The sequence below is a fragment of the Pelophylax lessonae genome (genome assembly GCF_965119305.1).
Source record: "Pelophylax lessonae genome assembly, chromosome: 9".
Lineage (NCBI taxonomy): Eukaryota > Metazoa > Chordata > Amphibia > Anura > Ranidae > Pelophylax > Pelophylax lessonae.
The window spans coordinates 254,469,482-254,489,645 of record NC_138776.1 but is presented as its reverse complement, the minus strand read 5'-3'; the positions used below and the strand labels follow the sequence as shown (position 1 = coordinate 254,489,645).

General features: G+C 49.3%; 2 protein-coding genes across 2 annotated transcripts in view; one reads left to right on the top strand and one right to left on the bottom strand.

Annotated features, from left to right (window-relative positions):
- The window catches only part of LOC309564374 (uncharacterized protein), a 350,413-nt gene that overhangs the window by 92,541 nt on the left and 237,708 nt on the right, over nt 1–20,164 (bottom strand). The gene's annotated exons all lie outside the window — the stretch shown is intronic.
- LOC309563395 (uncharacterized protein) overlaps nt 1–20,164 on the top strand; it is a gene marked incomplete at its 5' end in the record, with an annotated part of 136,683 nt that overhangs the window by 307 nt on the left and 116,212 nt on the right. Inside the window, 6 exons of the mRNA XM_082267789.1 lie at nt 260–319; nt 805–924; nt 1,011–1,134; nt 14,723–14,910; nt 16,336–16,486; nt 19,527–19,930. Of these exons, the coding sequence (XP_082123915.1) occupies nt 260–319; nt 805–924; nt 1,011–1,134; nt 14,723–14,910; nt 16,336–16,486; nt 19,527–19,930 (1,047 nt within the window). The remainder of the gene's footprint in view (nt 1–259; nt 320–804; nt 925–1,010; nt 1,135–14,722; nt 14,911–16,335; nt 16,487–19,526; nt 19,931–20,164) is intronic.

Sequence of the window (20,164 nt, the reverse complement as noted above, 5' to 3'; positions counted from 1 at the left end):
TGCAATATAATAAATGTTTGCTTTTGCGTTTAATACCGCTTTAAAATACGGGGGCACAGAGGCTTCAGGATTGCAAAGTCAACTTACAATGTTGGCTCCCTCTAGGGTCCACGCATTGCTCAGTAATCTTCTGGCTGGTATAAATTACTCTGTTACTTCAACAGTGTCCTAAATTTTCCTTTTTTCAGACTGTGATATATGCCGGAGTTCACAGCTCCTCCCACCTAACTTTGCGTCTTTTAATCTTTTTTCTTTTTAGAATGGGGCGCCAGAATCTTCTACAGGGAAGAAGAAAAACCTGAGTCATCCGAATGAGAAGGTATTGGCTCTGGCCTTGGAGATCATCTACCTGCTGACCGGAGAGGTGAGGAGGATTCTGGGAGGTCACATGACATCACTCTTATCTCTATGAATAAAACACAGACCTGACCGGAGAGGTGAGGAGGATTCTGGGAGGTCACATGACATCACTCTTATCTCTATTAATAAAACACAGACCTGACCGGAGAGGTGAGGAGGATTCTGGGAGGTCACATGACATCACTCTTATCTCTATTAGTAAAACACAGAGCTGACCGGAGAGGTGAGGAGGATTCTGGGAGGTCACATGACATCATTCTTATCTCTATTAATAAAACACAGAGCTGACCGGAGAGGTGAGGAGGATTCTGGGAGGTCACATGACATCACTCTTATCTCTATTAATAAAACACAGATCTGACTGGAGAGGTGAGGGGGATTCTGGGAGGTCACATGACGTCACCTTTACCTCTATTAAAATATATCTTGTATTTTATTGGATAGAGTTATGGACCTATAAAAAAGCCTGGTCGTCCACCATCTCCCTCCCTGACACCCGAGGGAAACCTCAACAAGAAGATCCTAGAAGTCACCCAGAAGATCATTGATCTGCTGACGGGAGAGGTGAGCGGTGCCGGGAATTCTGGTACATTATCCAGTAACAGACAAGGGATGTGTCTGGATGGTGACTGTATCATTGTGTGTGTCAGGTTCCTATAAGGTGTCAGGATGTCACTGTCTATTTCTCCATGGAGGAGTGGGAGTATATAGAAGGACACAAGGATCTCTACAAGGACGTCATGATGGAGAAGCGGCCGCCCCTCACATCACCGGGTAACAGGAGACATTAATTTCTTGTATTGAGGATCCCCCTAGATACACACATCCTCTGATATAAAGACATAGAAACAATGTATTCAGTCAGTGTGTGTGTTTCCTACAGATGGATCCAGTAACAGAAATCCCCCAGAGAGATGTCCCCGTCCTCTGTATTCCCGGGACTCCACACAGGAAGATCAGGAGATCCCTCAGAAGGATCACATGGTCCTACAGGATGATTCTGTAAGTGGAACAAATAATCTCTATTACTAAAGCAACCATTAGTTTTCTGTATAACTGATTCTTGATAGCCCCGCGTACATATACTGCGGCAGGGCGACTCTTCAGCGCGAAATCCCGTACCTGTAAGTAATTTCCATTTCCGCGTGTGGAGCGCACATGCAGCCGCTGGCGACCCGCTCCCTCTGTGATTGGACGCAGCGGGAGCCAATCAGCGGGTTCGCTGGACCCGATGTTCACCAGCACCCGGGGATTGTACCGGAGGCAGACAGAAGCTGATTGGTTTCTATGCAGAGCTGCACCTTTTTTTGCTCACTCCCATGTTTAGTAAATCAACCCCAAGGTGTTTCTGTAACACCGGTGCTGAACGGGTGACCTCCTGTGGTTACTGTGCAGCATGGCATTCCCCACTTCCATAGGGATCGGCCAGGTATGGAATATGCATTCGTACATTGGTCCAAGATGGAGCAACGGTACTATGCAAAATAAGCCATACCTGGAGTTCAGATTGAGTTTCCGTATGTAGATATTCCTGATCTGTTCCTGCTGTACTTGTATGAGAAAGTCTCCTTCTCTTTGTATTATTTCCTTTGTGTGAAACCCCCGATGTTCCTGCCAGTCACCCTGCTTCCCTATATAAACCTGACCACACTAAGCAGGAGAGCACAGCGTGGTAAGTTCTTTAGCTGTGGTGGGAACTCGGCCTGTACTCCAATGATCAGATTTGTTCTGACACCCACCACCACACAGCCATTCACTGGGAAGATCAGTGTACTGCTGTTTCTCCACCCCAGCTCACATGCAGCTGGGAAAATAGGTATATATAACATGATAGATATATATATATATATATATGTATGTATATGTGTGTGTGTGTGTGTTTTTTTGCCTTTCATTTCTATTTTTGAACTGAATGGGTTGTTTTATAAAGTGATCGCTTACAATCACTTTACCCTCTTCCTGACTATGCTATAGACTAATGACAGCTACAGCACGGTCGCACCTTTCCGGGAGGGGGGGGGGTCTATTTAAGTCCTCCCAGAACCCTGCCTCCCTGCGTGCCCCTGGAGCACTCTGTGATTTTGTGTGTCCTTCGGAAACCGCTGATCCCAGATCAGGGTAAAGGGCCAATCACAGGGGGCCGTTGCCATGTGATCAGGGGCCAATCACAGTGTGAACAGGATTTGCCGGTTATCGGCATTCCTCTCTTCATGCTGACAGTGCGAGAGGAGAGCCGGTAAGCGGAAATCCACAGGGGACGACTACACTAATAATCAAGGCACCTATCATCAGTGCCCTGATTATCAGTGCTGCCTGTCTGTGCCCATCAGTGCTGCCTGTCTGTGCCCATCAGTGCTGCCTGTCTGTGCCCATCAGTGCTGCCTGTCTGTCTGTGCCCATCAGTGCTGCCTGTCTGTCTGTGCCCATCAGTGCTGCCTGTCTGTGCTTCCTGTCAGTGCTCCCATCAGTGTGGCCTCTCAGTGCCTGTCAGTGCTCCCATCAGTGCTTCCTATCAGTGCTCCCATCAGTGCGGCCTGTCAGTGCCCATCAGTGCTCCCATCAGTGCGGCCTGTCAGTGCCCATCAGTGCGGCCCATCAGTGCTCCCATCAATGCGGCTTGTCAGTGCTTGTCAGTGCCCATCAGTGCGGCCTGTCATCAGTGCAGCCCCATCAGTGCTGCCTGTCAGTGCCCATCAGTGCTGCCTGTCATCAGTGCATCCGTGAAAGAGTAAAATGACTAATTAGCAAAATGTACTAACTGAAACTAAAACTGTGTTTTTGTTAATTTTTCAAAGTTTTCGTTTTGTTTAGCAAAACATTTTTTTAATAAAATGAGCCCTGATTAAATACCACCAAAAAAAGCTCTGTCTGTCTCGAAAAAATCACATTGGGTACAGTGTTGCCTGACCGCGCAATTGTCATTCAAAGTGCGACCACGCTGAAAGCTGAAAATGAATGAATGAATTCCCAATGTGTTATGCAGGGTGACGGCCTGATTGCTGTTGAAGCCGTAATGAATGAGGAAGGAGAAGAGCGCTGTGTGAGGGAGGAGGATCCATGGATGGAGGTGGAGATCCCTCCAGAGATCAGCACAGGTGAGGAATCCACACTAAATCCAGAGAAGAGTCCAGGATTCTCTTTATTTTCTCCCCAAGAAGCTTTTATTGGCTGCTTTTGTTCTTCTATATTTAGAAGGATGGATATTTGGGAAATGGAACCATTTTGCTGATTGTTGGTGTTTTTTTTCCCCCACAGACCGATCCAGAAACCCCTCAGAGGGATGTCCCTGGCCTGGAAGTTCTGGGGACTTCATAGAGGAGCATCACAAGATCCCCCGGGATGATCAGGTAGATGGAGCTGAGCTTCTTATCGCTTAATAAAAACCTACAATAAATTAGAAGAGCTTGTCCTTTAATGACTTCCTGACCGTGCTGTAGCTAAAAGATGGCCACAGCGCTGGGGCCCAGTTCTGGGAGGGTGTCCGTTAACTTCCCTCCCAGAGCCATGCCTTCCGCATGCCTGCTGGGGTACACAACCGACGCGCTCTGTCACCGCTTTGTCCTTTGGACACAGCTGATCAGACTGCAGTGAAGAGCCAATAACAGCGGACACAGCTGATCAGACTGCAGTAAAAGGCCAATCACAGCGGACACAGCTGATCAGACTGCAGTAAAAGGCCAATCACAGCGGACACAGCTGATCAGACTGCAGTAAAGGGCCAATCACTGCCCGTTGGTGTCTCCTCATCGGTGCCCGTTGGTGTCTCCTCATCGGTGCCCGTTAATGTTGCTCCATCGATGTCCGTCATTGTCTCCTCGTCTGTGTCTCCTCATCGGTGCCCATTGGTGTCTCCTCATCGGTTAAATAAATGGAATATCTACGCCTATCCCTGGTGCAGCAAAAGACAGGGGCGTAATAAAATGAGGAACCATGTGCCACGTCCTGAATGTCAGAATTACAAAAGGGGGAGAAATAAATGGACTTTGAAGGCACCGTAATAAAAAACAACGCTTTATTTTAGATGAGTATTAAAACCACAAAAGTATGTGTCGACCGATCAACATGGGCAAAATCCATTGATCAGAGGATACAAATGATAGGTGAATGGGGAGGACCTCACCACCTAGGACATACAATGCAACAAACAATAAAAGATTGCATTTGAATGATATACAAAGGAAAAGTAGGGTGCTATACGCTGCACACAGGCCGCACCACGGTGCAGGCAACGCAGAGCGTCCTGTACAATATAATAACAGCTTCCAAGAGGAAATAAACCAATATGTCCAATTGCTCTACATGTTTCGCCTGGTGTTCAGACTTCATCCGGAGCGGTTTGGAATATAGATTCTGTATAGTAGGATACAATGAGATTAGTATAATAACATGCCATCAGAAAAATAACATTGATGTCGCAAGTTGAGTATGTCCAACCAATTAACACGTATCGCCAAATCGAACACTAACTGGCAAATTGCTAGAATGTTCTCATAATTAACATCTAGAATAGTACAGCTGGCACAGAGGAGGGGGAGAAGATAGTAAGTTCCCCTCCAGTCATGGTCAAACTGGGTGGGCTATAGATCACTGATTCAAGGGTCTCAGGAGTAAAGGGGTCACTGTGGGGAACAAGGGAGAAAGTAGCAAGACAAAAAGGATCGTATAAGTCAGGTAACAATACCTACCCAGGTACCCTAATCCTTGAATCAGTGATCTATAGCCCACCCAGTTTGACCATGACTGGAGGGGAACTTACTATCTTCTCCCCCTCCTCTGTGCCAGCTGTACTATTCTAGATGTTAATTATGAGAACATTCTAGCAATTTGCCAGTTAGTGTTCGATTTGGCGATACGTGTTAATTGGTTGGACATACTCAACTTGCGACATCAATGTTATTTTTCTGATGGCATGTTATTATACTAATCTCATTGTATCCTACTATACAGAATCTATATTCCAAACCGCTCCGGATGAAGTCTGAACACCAGGCGAAACATGTAGAGCAATTGGACATATTGGTTTATTTCCTCTTGGAAGCTGTTATTATATTGTACAGGACGCTCTGCGTTGCCTGCACCGTGGTGCGGCCTGTGTGCAGCGTATAGCACCCTACTTTTCCTTTGTATATCATTCAAATGCAATCTTTTATTGTTTGTTGCATTGTATGTCCTAGGTGGTGAGGTCCTCCCCATTCACCTATCATTTGTATCCTCTGATCAATGGATTTTGCCCATGTTGATCGGTCGACACATACTTTTGTGGTTTTAATACTCATCTAAAATAAAGCGTTGTTTTTTATTACGGTGCCTTCAAAGTCCATTTATTTCTCCCCCTTTTGTCTCCTCATCGGTGCCCGTTAATGTCGCACCATCGATGCCCATCATTGTCTCTTCATCGGTGCCCATTGGTGTCGCCTCTTCGTTGGCCATTGGTGTCACCTCTTCGTTGGCCATTGGTGTCGCCTCTTCAGTGCCCATTGGTGTCGCCTCTTCGGTGCCCATTGGTTTCGCCTCTTCGGTGCCCATTGGTTTCGCCTCTTCGGTGGCCATTGGCTTCGCCTCTTCGGTGGCCATTGGCGTCGCCTCTTCGGTGGCCATTGGCGTCGCCTCTTCGGTGGCCATTGGCGTCGCCTCTTCGGTGGCCATTGGCGTCGCCTCTTCGGTGGCCATTGGCGTCGCCTCTTCGGTGGCCATTGGTGTCGCCTCTTCGGTGGCCATTGGTGTCGCCTCTTCGGTGGCCATTGGTTTCGCCTCTTCGGTGGCCATTGGCGTCGCCTCTTCGGTGGCCATTGGCGTCGCCTCTTCGGTGGCCATTGGTTTCGCCTCTTCGTTGGCCATTGGTGTCGCCTCTTCAGTGCCCATTGGTGTCGCCTCTTCGGTGCCCATTGGTTTCGCCTCTTCGGTGCCCATTGGTTTCGCCTCTTCGGTGGCCATTGGCTTCGCCTCTTCGGTGGCCATTGGCGTCGCCTCTTCGGTGGCCATTGGCGTCGCCTCTTCGGTGGCCATTGGCGTCGCCTCTTCGGTGGCCATTGGCGTCGCCTCTTCGGTGGCCATTGGCGTCGCCTCTTCGGTGGCCATTGGTGTCGCCTCTTCGGTGGCCATTGGTGTCGCCTCTTCGGTGGCCATTGGTTTCGCCTCTTCGGTGGCCATTGGCGTCGCCTCTTCGGTGGCCATTGGCGTCGCCTCTTCGGTGGCCATTGGTTTCGCCTCTTCGGTGGCCATTGGTTTCGCCTCTTCGGTGGCCATTGGTTTCGCCTCTTCGGTGGCCATTGGTTTCGCCTCTTCGGTGGCCATTGGCGTCGCCTCTTCGGTGGCCATTGGCGTCGCCTCTTCGGTGGCCATTGGCGTCGCCTCTTCGGTGGCCATTGGCGTCGCCTCTTCGGTGGCCATTGGCTTCGCCTCTTCGGTGGCCATTGGCTTCGCCTCTTCGGTGGCCATTGGCTTCGCCTCTTCGGTGGCCATTGGTTTCGCCTCTTTGGTGACCATTGGCTTCGCCTCTTCGGTGTCCATTGGCTTCGCCTCTTCGGTGTCCATTGGTTTCGCCTCTTCGGTGGCCATTGGTGTCGTCTCTTCGGTGGCCATTGGTGTCGTCTCTTCGGTGGCCATTGGTTTCGCCTCTTCGGTGGCCATTGGTGTCGTCTCTTCGGTGACGTCATGCTCTCCACCAGGGCCGGACTGGGAATAAATACCAGCCCTGGAAATAATTTCATAGCATCCCCAAAGCATTTATTATACCAACCCAACAGCATTATTATATGCTTGTAAGATTTGCACGCTGTGTGTGCAAAAACCGCCCACTGTCAGGTCGGTACGATGTACGGACCTGGCAGTAAAGGGGTTAATCCTATCAGATCTCTAATGAGCTCATGTTCGTCCTGTAGCCCTAACACACCTCTTCTGGAGTGCCAATGCTTCCCCTCAATAGATACAGTACAATGAGTGACTATAGCAACTGGCAGGATCACCAGGTGAAAAAAACAAAAAAGTCTGGAAAAAAACAAAGGCAGCGACCACATCTAATGGCTGTAATGTATTAAAAAAATTTTTTTGCGTTATATATATTTTATTTAATATATGTTTTCATCATTTCACATGAGATCTTGGGTTTAGATACAATTAGTAAAGTATGCTACATGCATTGTCCTTGTATTTGATTTAGGGTGAATATCTGATCACTGTTGAAGCTGAAGAAGCTGATGATCCGTATGTGGCGGGTAAGGAGAAGGAAATCCCTCCAGAGATCAGCACAGGTGAGCAATAAGCAATAAATCCAGAGAAGAGTCCCAGATTCTCCTTGTTCAGTCACTACAACAATCTCTTCTTCTCCCCCCTCCTCTGTCAGTAGACAGTAATGGGGGGGACAGTATGGGCCCAGTGGGGCAGTCAGGAGCCATCAGCCTCTATTAGACTCCGGCTCTCCTCCTCACATCATGTCATTGTGTGTTACCAGCCAAGAGATGTGACCAGGAGGATCAGAAAACCAGAGGATCAGCTGAGCTGGGGGTTACTACTGAGTGGGGGGATCAGCAGAGCGGGGGATCAGCTGAGCTGGGGGTTACTACTCAGCGGGTGGGATCAACTAAGGTGGGGGTCACTGAGTGGGGGATCAGCAGAGCTGGGGGTCACTACGGAGTGGGGGGGATCAGCTGAGCTGGGGGTTACTACTGAATGGGGGGGATCAGCAGAGCTGGGGGTTACCACACACACATACACTGGGGTCTCTCATACATCTCAGAACAGGGGGCTTCACTCTCATCTTTATTCACAGATTCTGGAGACCTCAAAGCCACTCTGAGAGACGTCAAAGCTGGGGAGGAGGAAGAAGGACGTGTGAGGATTAAAGAGGAGGAAGTTCCTATGGAGATCAGCACAGGTGAGTAATAAACCCTAAATCCAAAAAAGAGTCCCAGATTCATCTTGTTCTGCTTCTTTGTTCTTCTGTATTTAACCACTTCAATACCGGGCACTTTTACCCCTTTCCTGCCCAGGCCAATTTTCAGCTTTCAGCGCTATCACACTTTGAATGAGGATTGCGCGGTCATGTAACACTGTACCTGTACTTGTACTGCTACACCAATATATAAGATATAATATAATGCATAGTTTATGGTAATGTCTATATAATTGGTCATTATACTGCCATCTTGTGGTTATTTCGGTTGTTGCACTTTCCCTTCTGTGTTCCTTCCGGCCTCCTCCCATCGATGACGTATTTCCTGTTCCTGCTTCTTTATGCTTGTGGGGATAGAGATGGTCATATCTGTCTTGGCCTTTCATACAATCTGCTCGCATCCGGGAACACATTACCATGTTTTGACCTGCAGATACCATCTTTCAATCATCTGTCCCATTTTGTCGTCTGCTATAACTAATGCTTGCAATAAAACCTACGTGGATGGAAAGAAACGGTGTCTGGAGAGTTCAGCAATCTGATAATGATTGTCCGTGGTGATTGTATCTGCTTATACAGGCCAGGATCAGGTCTCAGCAAGGGATATGTCACTATTGCAACAATTGGGAGTCAGAATAGCACTACTTTAACTGACAATTGCGCGGTCATGCGACGCTGTACCCAAACTAAATTGATAACAAATAGAGCTTTCTTTTGGTGGTATTTGATCACCACTGGGTTTTTTAATTTTTATTCTATAAACCAAAACCCCCTGAATATATTAATTTTTTACTTTTGTTATAAAAACACATCTAATTAAAAAAAAAAAAAAAATCTAATTTATTCATGAATGTGGGCCAAATTGTATCCTGCTACATGTCTTTGGTAAAAGAAAAAAATCCCAATAAGTGTATATTAAATTGGTTTGTGTGAAAGTTATAGCGCCTACAAACTATGGGATATAAATACTGGGATTTATGCAGCTATAGACTCTATAGTCTAATGGTGGTGATCAGCGACTTGTAGTGGGACTGTGATCCGGTGGCGGGCAATCTGGTGCTAACAGATATGGGCTGGGAGGGTCACTAACTGATACTGATGTCACTGGTGATATACCTGTACTGGTGACACTGGCTGGGAAGGGGTTAAAGTATAAGGCAAATTTTTTTTTTGAAAATTTTTTTTTTTTATTTTTATTTTTTTAGGGATGGGAGTGGAGAGAGATTAGAACCCCTGTCAGTTTTTATTGCTGTCTGTGCTCCCATTAGGGAGATTCACCCTCTCTATTCCTCCTGTTTACCATTATCTTTGAAAGTAAAAGAAAATGCCAAATTTCGGGTTGTCCCCAGAAAAGTAATCGAGGGGAAATCTTCCAATGGGGACACTAGTTCTGGTGACCTGGGGGCCCCCAAAGAATTCCCTTAACCACTTGCCGACCAGCTGCCGCTATTATACGGCGGCAGGTTCCCACGAATCGCCGTACCTGTACGACTGTTCGCAAGAGTGATCCTGTGGGCGCGCGTGTCTGCGCCCACTTGCCAGCGGAGAAGCTGAGGCGCGTGGGCGCGATTGCCGCCAGGCACCCGCGATCGCTCTCAGTGAAGAGAGAACGGCGGTCTGCTGTTGTAAATGCAGCAGACCGTTGTTCTCTCTGTTATCAACCCAGAGCCCCTGGTGGTTAAAGTTGCAGATATTAACCTCTTGCCAACCAACCGCCCACCCACCGTAGTATTACTGCGGCAGGGCGGCTCGACTGCGCAAAACCACGTAGTTCTACGTCATTTCATGCACGAGGTCTCGGCGGTGCACGTGCGCCGCCGGAGCCGCACTTACGCTGCACTTAGACACAGCAGGAGGCGGGCCGCAGGAGAAGAGGCAGCGATTGCCGCCGGCCTCCCGCGATCGTCGGATAAACTGACAGAAGACCTCCCTGCTGATGTAAACAAAGCAGGCGAGTCTTCTGTCAGACAGGCAGGGAGAGATTCGAAGTTTCAGCTAAGCTACAACCCCCGATCTCTCTTTGCCTGTCACAGAGCCCTTCCCCCACACAGTCAGCAAGCATATTTAGGCACACATTAACCCCTTTAATCACCCCCCAGTGTTAACCCCTTCCCTGCCAGTGTCATTATTCCAGTAACAGTGCATATTATTTAACACTGATTACTGTAGTAATGTCACTGGTACACCCAAAAATGTCAGGGGTCCGATTTGTCCGTCGCAATGTCGCAGTCCTGCTAAAAAACGCTGATAGACGCCATTACTAATAGAAAAAATAAATAAAAAGTCTAAAAATCTATCGCGATAACTTCTGCGCAAACCAATTAAATACGCTTTTTGGGATTTTTTTTTTTTTTTACCAAAAACGTAGCAGAATACAAATTGGCCTAAACTGATTAAAAAAAAAAAAATATATATTTTTTTTTTTTTTTTTTTTATTGGGAATGTTTTGTAGCCGAAAGTAGAAAATATGGCTTTTATTTATTTATTTTTTTTCAAATTTGTCGCTCTTTTTTTGTTTATAGCGCAAAATCTAATAACCACAAAGGTGATTAAATACCACCAAAAGAAAGCTCCATTTGTGGGGAAAAAGGACATCCATTTTATTTGGGTACAGCGTCGCAAGACCGCGCAATTTTTCGTTAAAAGTAACGCAGTGCCGAATTGCAAAAAATGGCCTGGTCATTAAGGGGGAAAATCTTTCCGGAGCTGAAGTGGTTAAAGAAAATACCTAATTATGGTGATGTGATTCGTTGTGCTTTTTCCTACAGAGGGATCCCGAAATACTCAAGGCAGATGTCCCCGTCCTCGGTATTCCTGGGATTCCATGCAGGAACATCAGGAGATCCCTCCAGGTGATCAGGTAGGATTACTGAAGTTTCTTATTATTCAATAAATTACTTGCCTGTAGTTTGCATGTTCTCCCTGTACCTGCGTGGGTTTCCTCTGGGTACTCAGGTTTCCTCCAACACTCCAAAGACATGCTGGTAGGTGATTGGCTCCTGTCTGAACTGGCCCTGGTACGTATACAGCTCATCCGGAAAGTATTCACTTTTTCCACATTTTTTTTGTTACAGCCTTATTCCAAAATGGATTTAATTAATTTTCCTCAACGTTCTACAAACAATCCCCCCATAATGACAACGTGAAAAAAGTTTGTTTTAAAATCTTTGCAAATTTAAAAAAAAAAAAAAAAAAAATCCCATTAAAAATAAAAAAAGGAAAAAAAAATGCCATAAAAAAGGAAAAAAAATCCCATTAAAATTAGCAAAGATTTCAAACTTCTTTCACGTTGTCATTATGGGGGATTGTTTGTAGAATTTTGAGGAAAATACTGGTTCGATCCCGGGTTTCGGCACCAAAAAAAAAAAAAGAATTCGGAGGAAGATAATGAATTTAATCCATTTTGCAATAAGGCTGTAACCTAACAAAATGTGGAAAAAGTGAAGCGCTGTGAATACTTTCCGGATTCACTGTATGTAGGAATGTGAGTTGGGGACTTTTAGACTGTAAGCTCCTTTAGGGCAGGGACTGATGTGAATGTATATGTAAAGCAGTGCGTAAATTGATGGCGCTATAGAAGTACTTGTAATAAAATCAAAATATATTGTCATAGGTCTTGGAGGATCTAACCTCTTCCCCAGCCCACGGCACCGGCATAAACCCCTCAGTGATTGGCCAGAATAAATATTTATAACCCTATGCCTTGTAACTTCTCACTCTGCTTCTGCCTTCCACTGTTGAGTATTCCCGAGGATCCGGAGGATCTCCTAGGGCTAAGTAGGAACCCAATGAGCCCAGATAACATAAACCAAGCTCAGGCTGTCTATCTGCAAATGCTAGTTTCGACTAGGGACCCGGGCTTAAGGCAGGGTGCCTACATTCCATGGGTTCTTGGGTTTATTATTCTACAGACCTTGCTATTGTATTTTTGTAGGTTGAAAATCTCATCACTGTTAAAGTTGAAGGTAAAGAAGGAGATGGAGAAGATCCATGTGGGGTAAAGGGAGATGATCCGTGTAAAGAGGAGGAGATCCCTCCGGAGATCAGCACAGGTGAGTAATAAACAGTAAATCCAGAGAAGAGTCCCAGATTCTCCTTGTTCAGTCACTACAACAATCTCTTCTTCTCCCCCATCCTCTGTCAGTAGACAGTAATATGGAGACAGTATGTGCCCAGCGGGGGGAGTCGGGGTAGACAGCCTGTGCCCAGTAGGGACGGCAGCCTGTGCCCAGTAGGGGGGGGGGGGGACAGCCTGTGCCCAATAGGGGAGTCAGGGAGACAGCGTGTGCCCAGTGAGAGGGGGGGGGGAGAGTCGGCCTGTTTCCAGTGGGGGGGGAAGTCGGGGGGAGACGGCCTGTCTCCAGTGGGGGGGGAGTCGGGGGGAGACGGCCTGTCTCCAGTGGGGGGGAAGTCGGGGGGAGACGGCCTGTCTCCAGTCGGGGGGAGACGGCCTGTCTCCAGTGGGGGGGGGAAGTCGGGGGGAGACGGCCTGTCTCCAGTGGGGGGGGGAAGTCGGGGGGAGACGGCCTGTCTCCAGTGGGGGGGGGAAGTCGGGGGGAGACGGCCTGTCTCCAGTGGGGGGGGAAGTCGGGGGGAGACGGCCTGTCTCCAGTGGGGGGGGGGGGAGTCGGGGGGAGACGGCCTGTCTCCAGTGGGGGGGGGGGGAGTCGGGGGGGAGACGGCCTGTCTCCAGGTGGGGGGGGGGGGAGTCGGGGGGAGACGGCCTGTCTCCAGTGGGGGGGGGGGGGGAGTCGGGGTGGGGGGGAGACGGCCTGTCTCCATCTCCAGTGGGGGGGGAGACGGCCTTTTCCCAGTGGGGGGAGGGGGGGAAGTTGGGGGAGACAGCCTTTCCCCAATGGGGGGGATCGGGGGAGACGGCCTGTCCCCAGTGGGGGGGAGTCGGGGGAAATGGCCAGTTGGGGAGTCGGGGGAGACGGCCTGTCCCCAGTGGGGGGGGGGTCAGGGGAGACGGCCTGTCCCCAGTGGGGGGGAGACGGCCTGTCCCCAGTGGGGGGGAGTTGGAGGAAATGGCCAGTGGGGGGAGTCGGGGGAGACGGCCAGTGGGGGGGGGGGGACGGCCTGTCCCCAGTGGGGGGAGTCGGGGAAGACGGCCTGTCCCCAGTGGGGGAGTCGGGGAAGACGGCCTGTCCCCAGTGGGGGAGTCGGGGAAGACGGCCTGTCCCCAGTGGGGGGAGTCGAGGGAGACGGCATGTCCCCAGTGGGGGGAGTCGAGGGAGACGGCATGTCCCCAGTGGGGGGAGTCGAGGGAGACGGCCTGTCCCCAGTGGGGGGAGTCAGGGAGACGGCCTGTCCTCAGTGAGGGAAGTCGGGGGAGACGGCCTGTGCCCAGTGGGGGGAGTAAGGAGCCATCAGCCTCTATTGGACTCCGGCTCAGCCAAGAGATGTGACCAGTCTCCCCCCACACACACTCTCTGGGGTCTCTCATACATCTCAGTACAGGGGGCTTCACTCTCATCTTTATTCACAGACCCCGGATTAACAAAAGAGACTCAGACAAACAGCCAGGCAGAGGAGGAGGAAGAAGGACTTATGAGGATTAAAGAGGAGGAAGTTCCTCCAGAGATCAGCACAGGTGAGTAATGAACAGTAAATCCAGAGAAGAGTCCCAGATTCTCCTTGTTCAGTCACTACAACAATACCTCTCCCCCATCCCGTCTGTGGACAGTAATGGGGGGGGGGGCGCAGTATGGTGGGGGAGTCAGAGGCTATCAGCCTTTACTAAACCAGCCATAGATTATGTGATATGTGATCTTCTAGATCTAATATAATCTCACAGCTGATCACAGAGGGGGGTAGAGACAGGGCTGTCTTTAAGGCAGGGCAAAAGGGGCAGATGCCCCTGGCTCAGTTATTGTTGTGGGGCCTAAAGCACCTGCACTGCCTGAGAATAGTTGATAAAAGGATTTAAGAGGGCCCAAGAAAATGTTTGCCCAGGGCCCAATCAATATTAAAGACGGCCCTGGGTAGAGAGCCAATCAGCTGATCAGTGGGTGAAGCAAGCCATAGATGATTACATTTTGCAGGAAAGAAAGTTGCTAGATTCCCAAATCAACACGGTTCAGTGTTGGAGGATTCCCTCCTGCAGTGTCCTTGTGTTCTGCTAGCGGCTATACCTGCTAGCAGTGATCACTCGCCAAAAATCCAGTGAGCTGGTTGTACTGAAGTCGATTGATGGCTTGATTTCATTACAGCCAGCCTGCCCATAGGTTGATCAAATCTCAGCCGGTCACTGCTGAATCAGACGAGATTCGATCCCTCTATGGGCGGGTTTAGTTGCATGCTGAGGGTTTATCTGTTTTCAGCTTGGAGCATTGGCCGCCCCTCACATCACCGGGTAAGAGGAGACTTTATTGTAAAGGAGAGAGCAGTACGGAGGGTCCACCTAGATCCCCCATCATCTGATAAACACATAGAAACAATGTATTCAGTCAGTGTGTGTGTTTCCTACAGATGGATCCAGTAATGGGAACCCACCAGAGAGATGTCCCCGTCCTCTGTATTCCCGGGATTCCACACAGGAAGATCACACCATCCCTCACCATCATCAGGTAGATGGATCCAGTAATGGGAACCCACCAGAGAGATGTCCCCATCCACAGTCCCATGAAGAAGCCCAGGTGAAGATGAATTGTATGGAGGTAGGAGGACAAGACTCCAAGATACATGCATATCATAATTGAAAGTGTACTTGTTGGGATAGATCTAGATGTGTGTATTAAACTACCTCTGAAGAGTGATCTGCGTTCGGATTGCACTTCAGAAGCGACTCACTGACAGCGAGAAGGCGATTGTGATGATTCTCACCAACTTAGAACTTGTGATGCAGCTCTGTACTCATGAATAGATCATTAAATGTGTCTTGTAAATAGAAGCTGTGTAAGCACCTGCCTTGGTATCAGCCTGCTAAAGTCCTTGTATAGCAGAGCTCTGACTGGGAGAGGAAGAAAGTAGCACAGGGAGCCAGTCAGTTATTGTGCTAACTACGAGCTGATTGGAGAGAACGGAGTGACAGAGACGAGTGCTGCCTCCCCTACGTGTCCTGGAGGGGGGTCCATGATTATCTGTGCTCAGAGGAAGTGGGTTGAATGATGCTGGGCGTTGATCAGTCCAGAAGACTGAGGACATCTAGAGGTGGGAAAGAAGTACTGTGGGCTCCCGATTTTTTAAAAGGAGTATTACATTAAACGCTGCTTTACTACATTTTTTCGGTTTGTCTGGAGGTCTGCTTTAATGCCACCTACAGTAATATGGGTGACCTAAACTAATTGTAGGCTACTGCTGACATTTCCTGCTACCATGCAAAGAACATTAAAGGGGGTGGCAGGAGGGCTTCATCGTGGGGTAGGAGGAGGGCTTCATCATGGGGTAGGAGGAGGATTTCATCATGGGGTGGGAGGAGAACTTCATCATGGGGTGGGAGGAGGACTTCATCATGGGATGGGAGGAGGAGGGCTTCATCATGGGGTGGGAAGAGGAGGGCTTTATCATGGGGTGGTAAGAGGAGGGCTTTATCATGGGGTGGTAAGAGGAGGGCTTCATCATGGGGTGGTAAGAGGAGGGCTTCATCATGGGGTGGTAAGAGGAGGGCTTCATCATGGGGTGGTAAGAGGAGGGCTTCATCATGGGTTGGTAAGAGGAGGGCTTCATCATGGGGTGGTAAGAGGAGGGCTTCATCATGGGGTGGTAAGAGGAGGGCTTCATCATGGGGTGGTAAGAGGAGGGCTTCATCATGGGGTGGTAAGAGGAGGGCTTCATCATGGGTTGGTAAGAGGAGGGCTTCATCATGGGTTGGGAGGAGGAGGGCTTCATCATGGGGTGGGAGGAGGAGGGCTTCATCACGGGCTGGGAGGAGGAGGGCTTCATCATGGGGTGGGAGGAGGAGGGCTTCATCATGGGGTGGGAGGAGGAGGGCTTTATCATGCCACTTTCAAAAGACAAATATTTATACTGCGCTTCCCATAAAGCTCTGTTGTGTGCCATGGTCATGCTGCATTGCCACGTTTTACCAGCAGGTGGAACTAAAGTTCATAATTCTGATCTTTCTCTATTTTCGTGACGTTTAGGCTAAAAACCAGACTTTTCCGGATGTAGCAGCTGAAATGGAGATTGCCACAGAAGAGGAGGGGTATGTTAGGGGCAACAAGCTCTCTAGAGAAAACCGGTTTCTGAAACCTTCAATAGGAGAGGAGCGAAATTCTGCAGGGATTAGCAAAGGTGAGTAATAAACAGTAAATCCAGAAAAGAGTCTTTGATGTTCCTTGTTCTGTCACCATAACAATGTATTCTTCTCCCTCTCTTCTTTATCAGAAGACTGTAATGGGGAGAATTAACAAAGAGTTGTGTAAGCACAGTGCTTGCACCACTCTTCTAAACATAAAAATGGAGCAGATGCCACTTGTTGCTGAGAAAGGGGTGCAAGCACCTTTGTTGATTAGGAACGATCAGTTCTGTGGCTGTGACAGAAATAGCACCTGGCACAGGGAATGGAGATGTAATCATTGCACGGGCAGAGAGATGGATGTGACCTGCCTGCTGACTGGTCACACCTGGCAAGAAGCTGTTGCAGTTTCTATATGGAAAAATTATATAATCTCTGCACGGGCAGTGCGGGAGGGATGTGTCCTGCACGGGCAGTGCGGGAGGGATGTGTCCTGCACGGGCAGTGCGGGAGGGATGTGACCTATCTGCTATTCCGTTCGACAGGTCACACATGGATTTTCTATATAGAAAACTGCCATATGTCCTCTGCGGGCAGAGGGAGAGGGACGTGTCCTGCATGGGTAGAGAGATGAATGTGACCTGCCTTCTGACTGGTCACCCCTGGCAGGAATCTGTGGCAGTTTCTATATGGAAAAATTATATAATCTCTGCACTGGCAGTGCGGGAGGGATGTGTCCTGCACGGGCAGAGTGGGAGGGATGTGTCCTGCACGGGCAGAGTGGGAGGGATGTGTCCTGCACGGGCAGTGCGGGAGGGATGTGTCCTGCACGGGCAGTGCGGGAGGGATGTGTCCTGCACGGGCAGTGCGGGAGGGATGTGTCCTGCACTGGCAGTGCGGCAGGGATGTGTCCTGCACTGGCAGTGCGGCAGGGATGTGTCCTGCACTGGCAGTGCGGCAGGGATGTGTCCTGCACTGGCAGTGCGGGAGGGATGTGTCCTGCACTGGCAGTGCGGGAGGGATGTGTCCTGCACTGGCAGTGCGGGAGGGATGTGTCCTGCACTGGCAGTGCGGGAGGGATGTGTCTTGCACGGGCAGAGAGAGGGGGATGTCGCCTATCTGCTGACAGCTCATATTCCGTTCACACCTGGATTTTCTATATAGAAAACTGCCATATTCCCTGCGCAGGGAGAGGGACGTCTCCTGCGCGGGCAGAGGGAGAGGGGGACGTGACCTGTCTGTACACAGCTCATATTCAGTTCGACAGGTCACACCTGGCTGGACTCTGTGGCAGTTTTCTATATGGAGAAAAAAAAATAATCTCTGCACGGGCCTAGCGAGAGGGGCGTGCCCTGCACGGCAGAAAACGGAGGACGTACCCTGCGCGGGCAGAGAGAGAGGGACGCGTTTTGCGCGGGCAGAGATGGGGATGTGACCTGTCTGCAGACGGCTCATATTCAGTTTGACCGGTCACACCTGGCTGGACTCTGTGGCAGTTTTCTATATGGAAAACTGTCATATTCCCTGTGCGGGCAGGGAGAGAGAGGGATGTGTCCTGTGCGGGCAGACAGGGAGAGAGGGATGTGTCCTGTGCGGGCAGACAGGGAGAGAGGGATGTGTCCTGTGCGGGCAAGGAGAGAGGGATGTGTCCTGTGCGGGCAGACAGGGAGAGAGGGATGTGTCCTGTGCGGGCAAGGAGAGAGGGATGTGTCCTGCGCGGGCAGACAGGGAGAGAGGGATGTGTCCTGCGCGGGCAGGGAGAGAGAGGGATGTGTCCTGCGCGGGCAGGGAGAGAGGGATGTGTCCTGCGCGGGCAGGGAGAGAGGGATGTGTCCTGCGCGGGCAGGGAGAGAGGGATGTGTCCTGCGCGGGCAGGGAGAGAGGGATGTGTCCTGCCTGCTGACAGCTCATATTCAGTTCGACAGGTCACACCTGGCTGGACTCTGTGGCAGTTTTCTATATGGAAAACTGCCATATTCCCTCTTCTTCTTTTTTTTTTTTTTTTTTTTAAATGATAAGCAGACCTTTTGCTAGTTTCTATTTCACACTAAAATAGAAACTAGTCCAGATTGACCAGAAACAGGTCTGCTTAGTTAAAACCGTGAACACCACTTATGACATTTTCCATTACAATGGTGCAGGAAGCTTGGTTAATTCCCCGGTATGTGCCTAGTGGGGGAGTCAGGAGCCATCGGCCCTCATTAGACTCTGGCTCTGACTTGCCTGCATCCCTCTGAAGGGAACTCCCAAAAGACTTTTCATTTTGAAGGAGTGTGTTAGGGGTAGACCCTCTGTCAGGTTTTTCTTGTCAAAGGTAAAGTCTTTTGGAGTCGACAATATTATAAAAGTTCAGGTAGTGGGCAGCTAAAAAGGTCTAAGGAGGACCTCTTGTGCGTTTATTGAGAAGCAATATTGGATTCACCTTCTCGATTTATCCTGGAGACTAAAAGTGATGGGGAAATCCAAAATATTTAATATAATTGGGTTTTATTGAGACAAAAAGATGTTAACAACGCTCTCCATGCAGTGTTCAATACGTAAGCTTTGATACATTGAACAATGTAAAATGTTCCTACACATCTAGATAGTCCATGTGTCGGTGATTCATGGAGTATATGTCCCATCGCGTAGGTCTGGTGTCTGTGTTCCACATTAGGTAAAGGGATAAAACAAGGGAAGGAAAAGTTGGGGAAATGAACCAGAAGGGGAAGAGAGGCGAGAAGGAGGGTAGATGGGTAGGATTCAAGTGTGGTGGGTCCACCCCAAGGACGGGTGAGGCTGTAGAACATCAATAACTTGGAGAGGTTTAAAATGTTGAAGATCTCATCCATGCTACGTGCTGTGAGCAGGGTGTGGGTACTTAGGACCCTCCCCACCACACCAAGGAGTTAAGCCTTCTCTTTATTTGGGGGTCATATTGGTCTGGTAAGCCCACATTTGCTACAATCCGGTGGGAGCTTTAAATCTATTTTGGCACCTTTTTCCAAACCCAAGCTGTAGTGGTTCATTGACCTGAATTGCCTCCAGGTACAGGACTGGTTTTCATTATATAACCAGAAATGCCATTTTGACGCGGTTTGGTTTTATTTTTCCCAGGTAAACCCAGCCAGAGGGACCCTCCTCAAAAAGCCAGCTACCTCCCGAAATTAGGCGGTGGAGTAATTGCCTACAACATTCTACAGAACAGCACCTTGGCCCACAGCCAATCCCCTTCCCGTAAACGCAAGTCACTGGCCTGCTCTCTGTGCGGGAAACGCTACATCTCCAAGCGGAGACTGGAGATCCACGAGGAGTCACACAGGGAACAGAAGACATTGTATTTCTGTACGGACTGCGGGAAGTCTTACCGCACGGAGCAAAGTATGACCATGCATCGGAGGATACACAGCCAAAGGATATACCAGTGTCCAGAATGCAAAAAGACATTCGAACAGATCTACTACTTGGTCTTGCATATGAGAGGCCACAGAGAAGGCCTTCAAAAAGGACAGGAGGATAAAGCTTCATAACCAGGAACTGCGGTGGGCAGGCTGTGTCATTACCCCATCCAGACTTGGTGCCACCGGTTTTGTAATCTCAACCTGGTGCATTCCTAGTAGGGATGTTCCTTTTTATTCTTGCCAGAAAAGAACCACCACCAGCTCAGGTCAATTCACTAGGAGGGGGTAAGTCAATCACTTACACTGAAAGGCACTGAAAATGAGTGGTCCCAGACCTCTTCCTGCCTGTAAAGA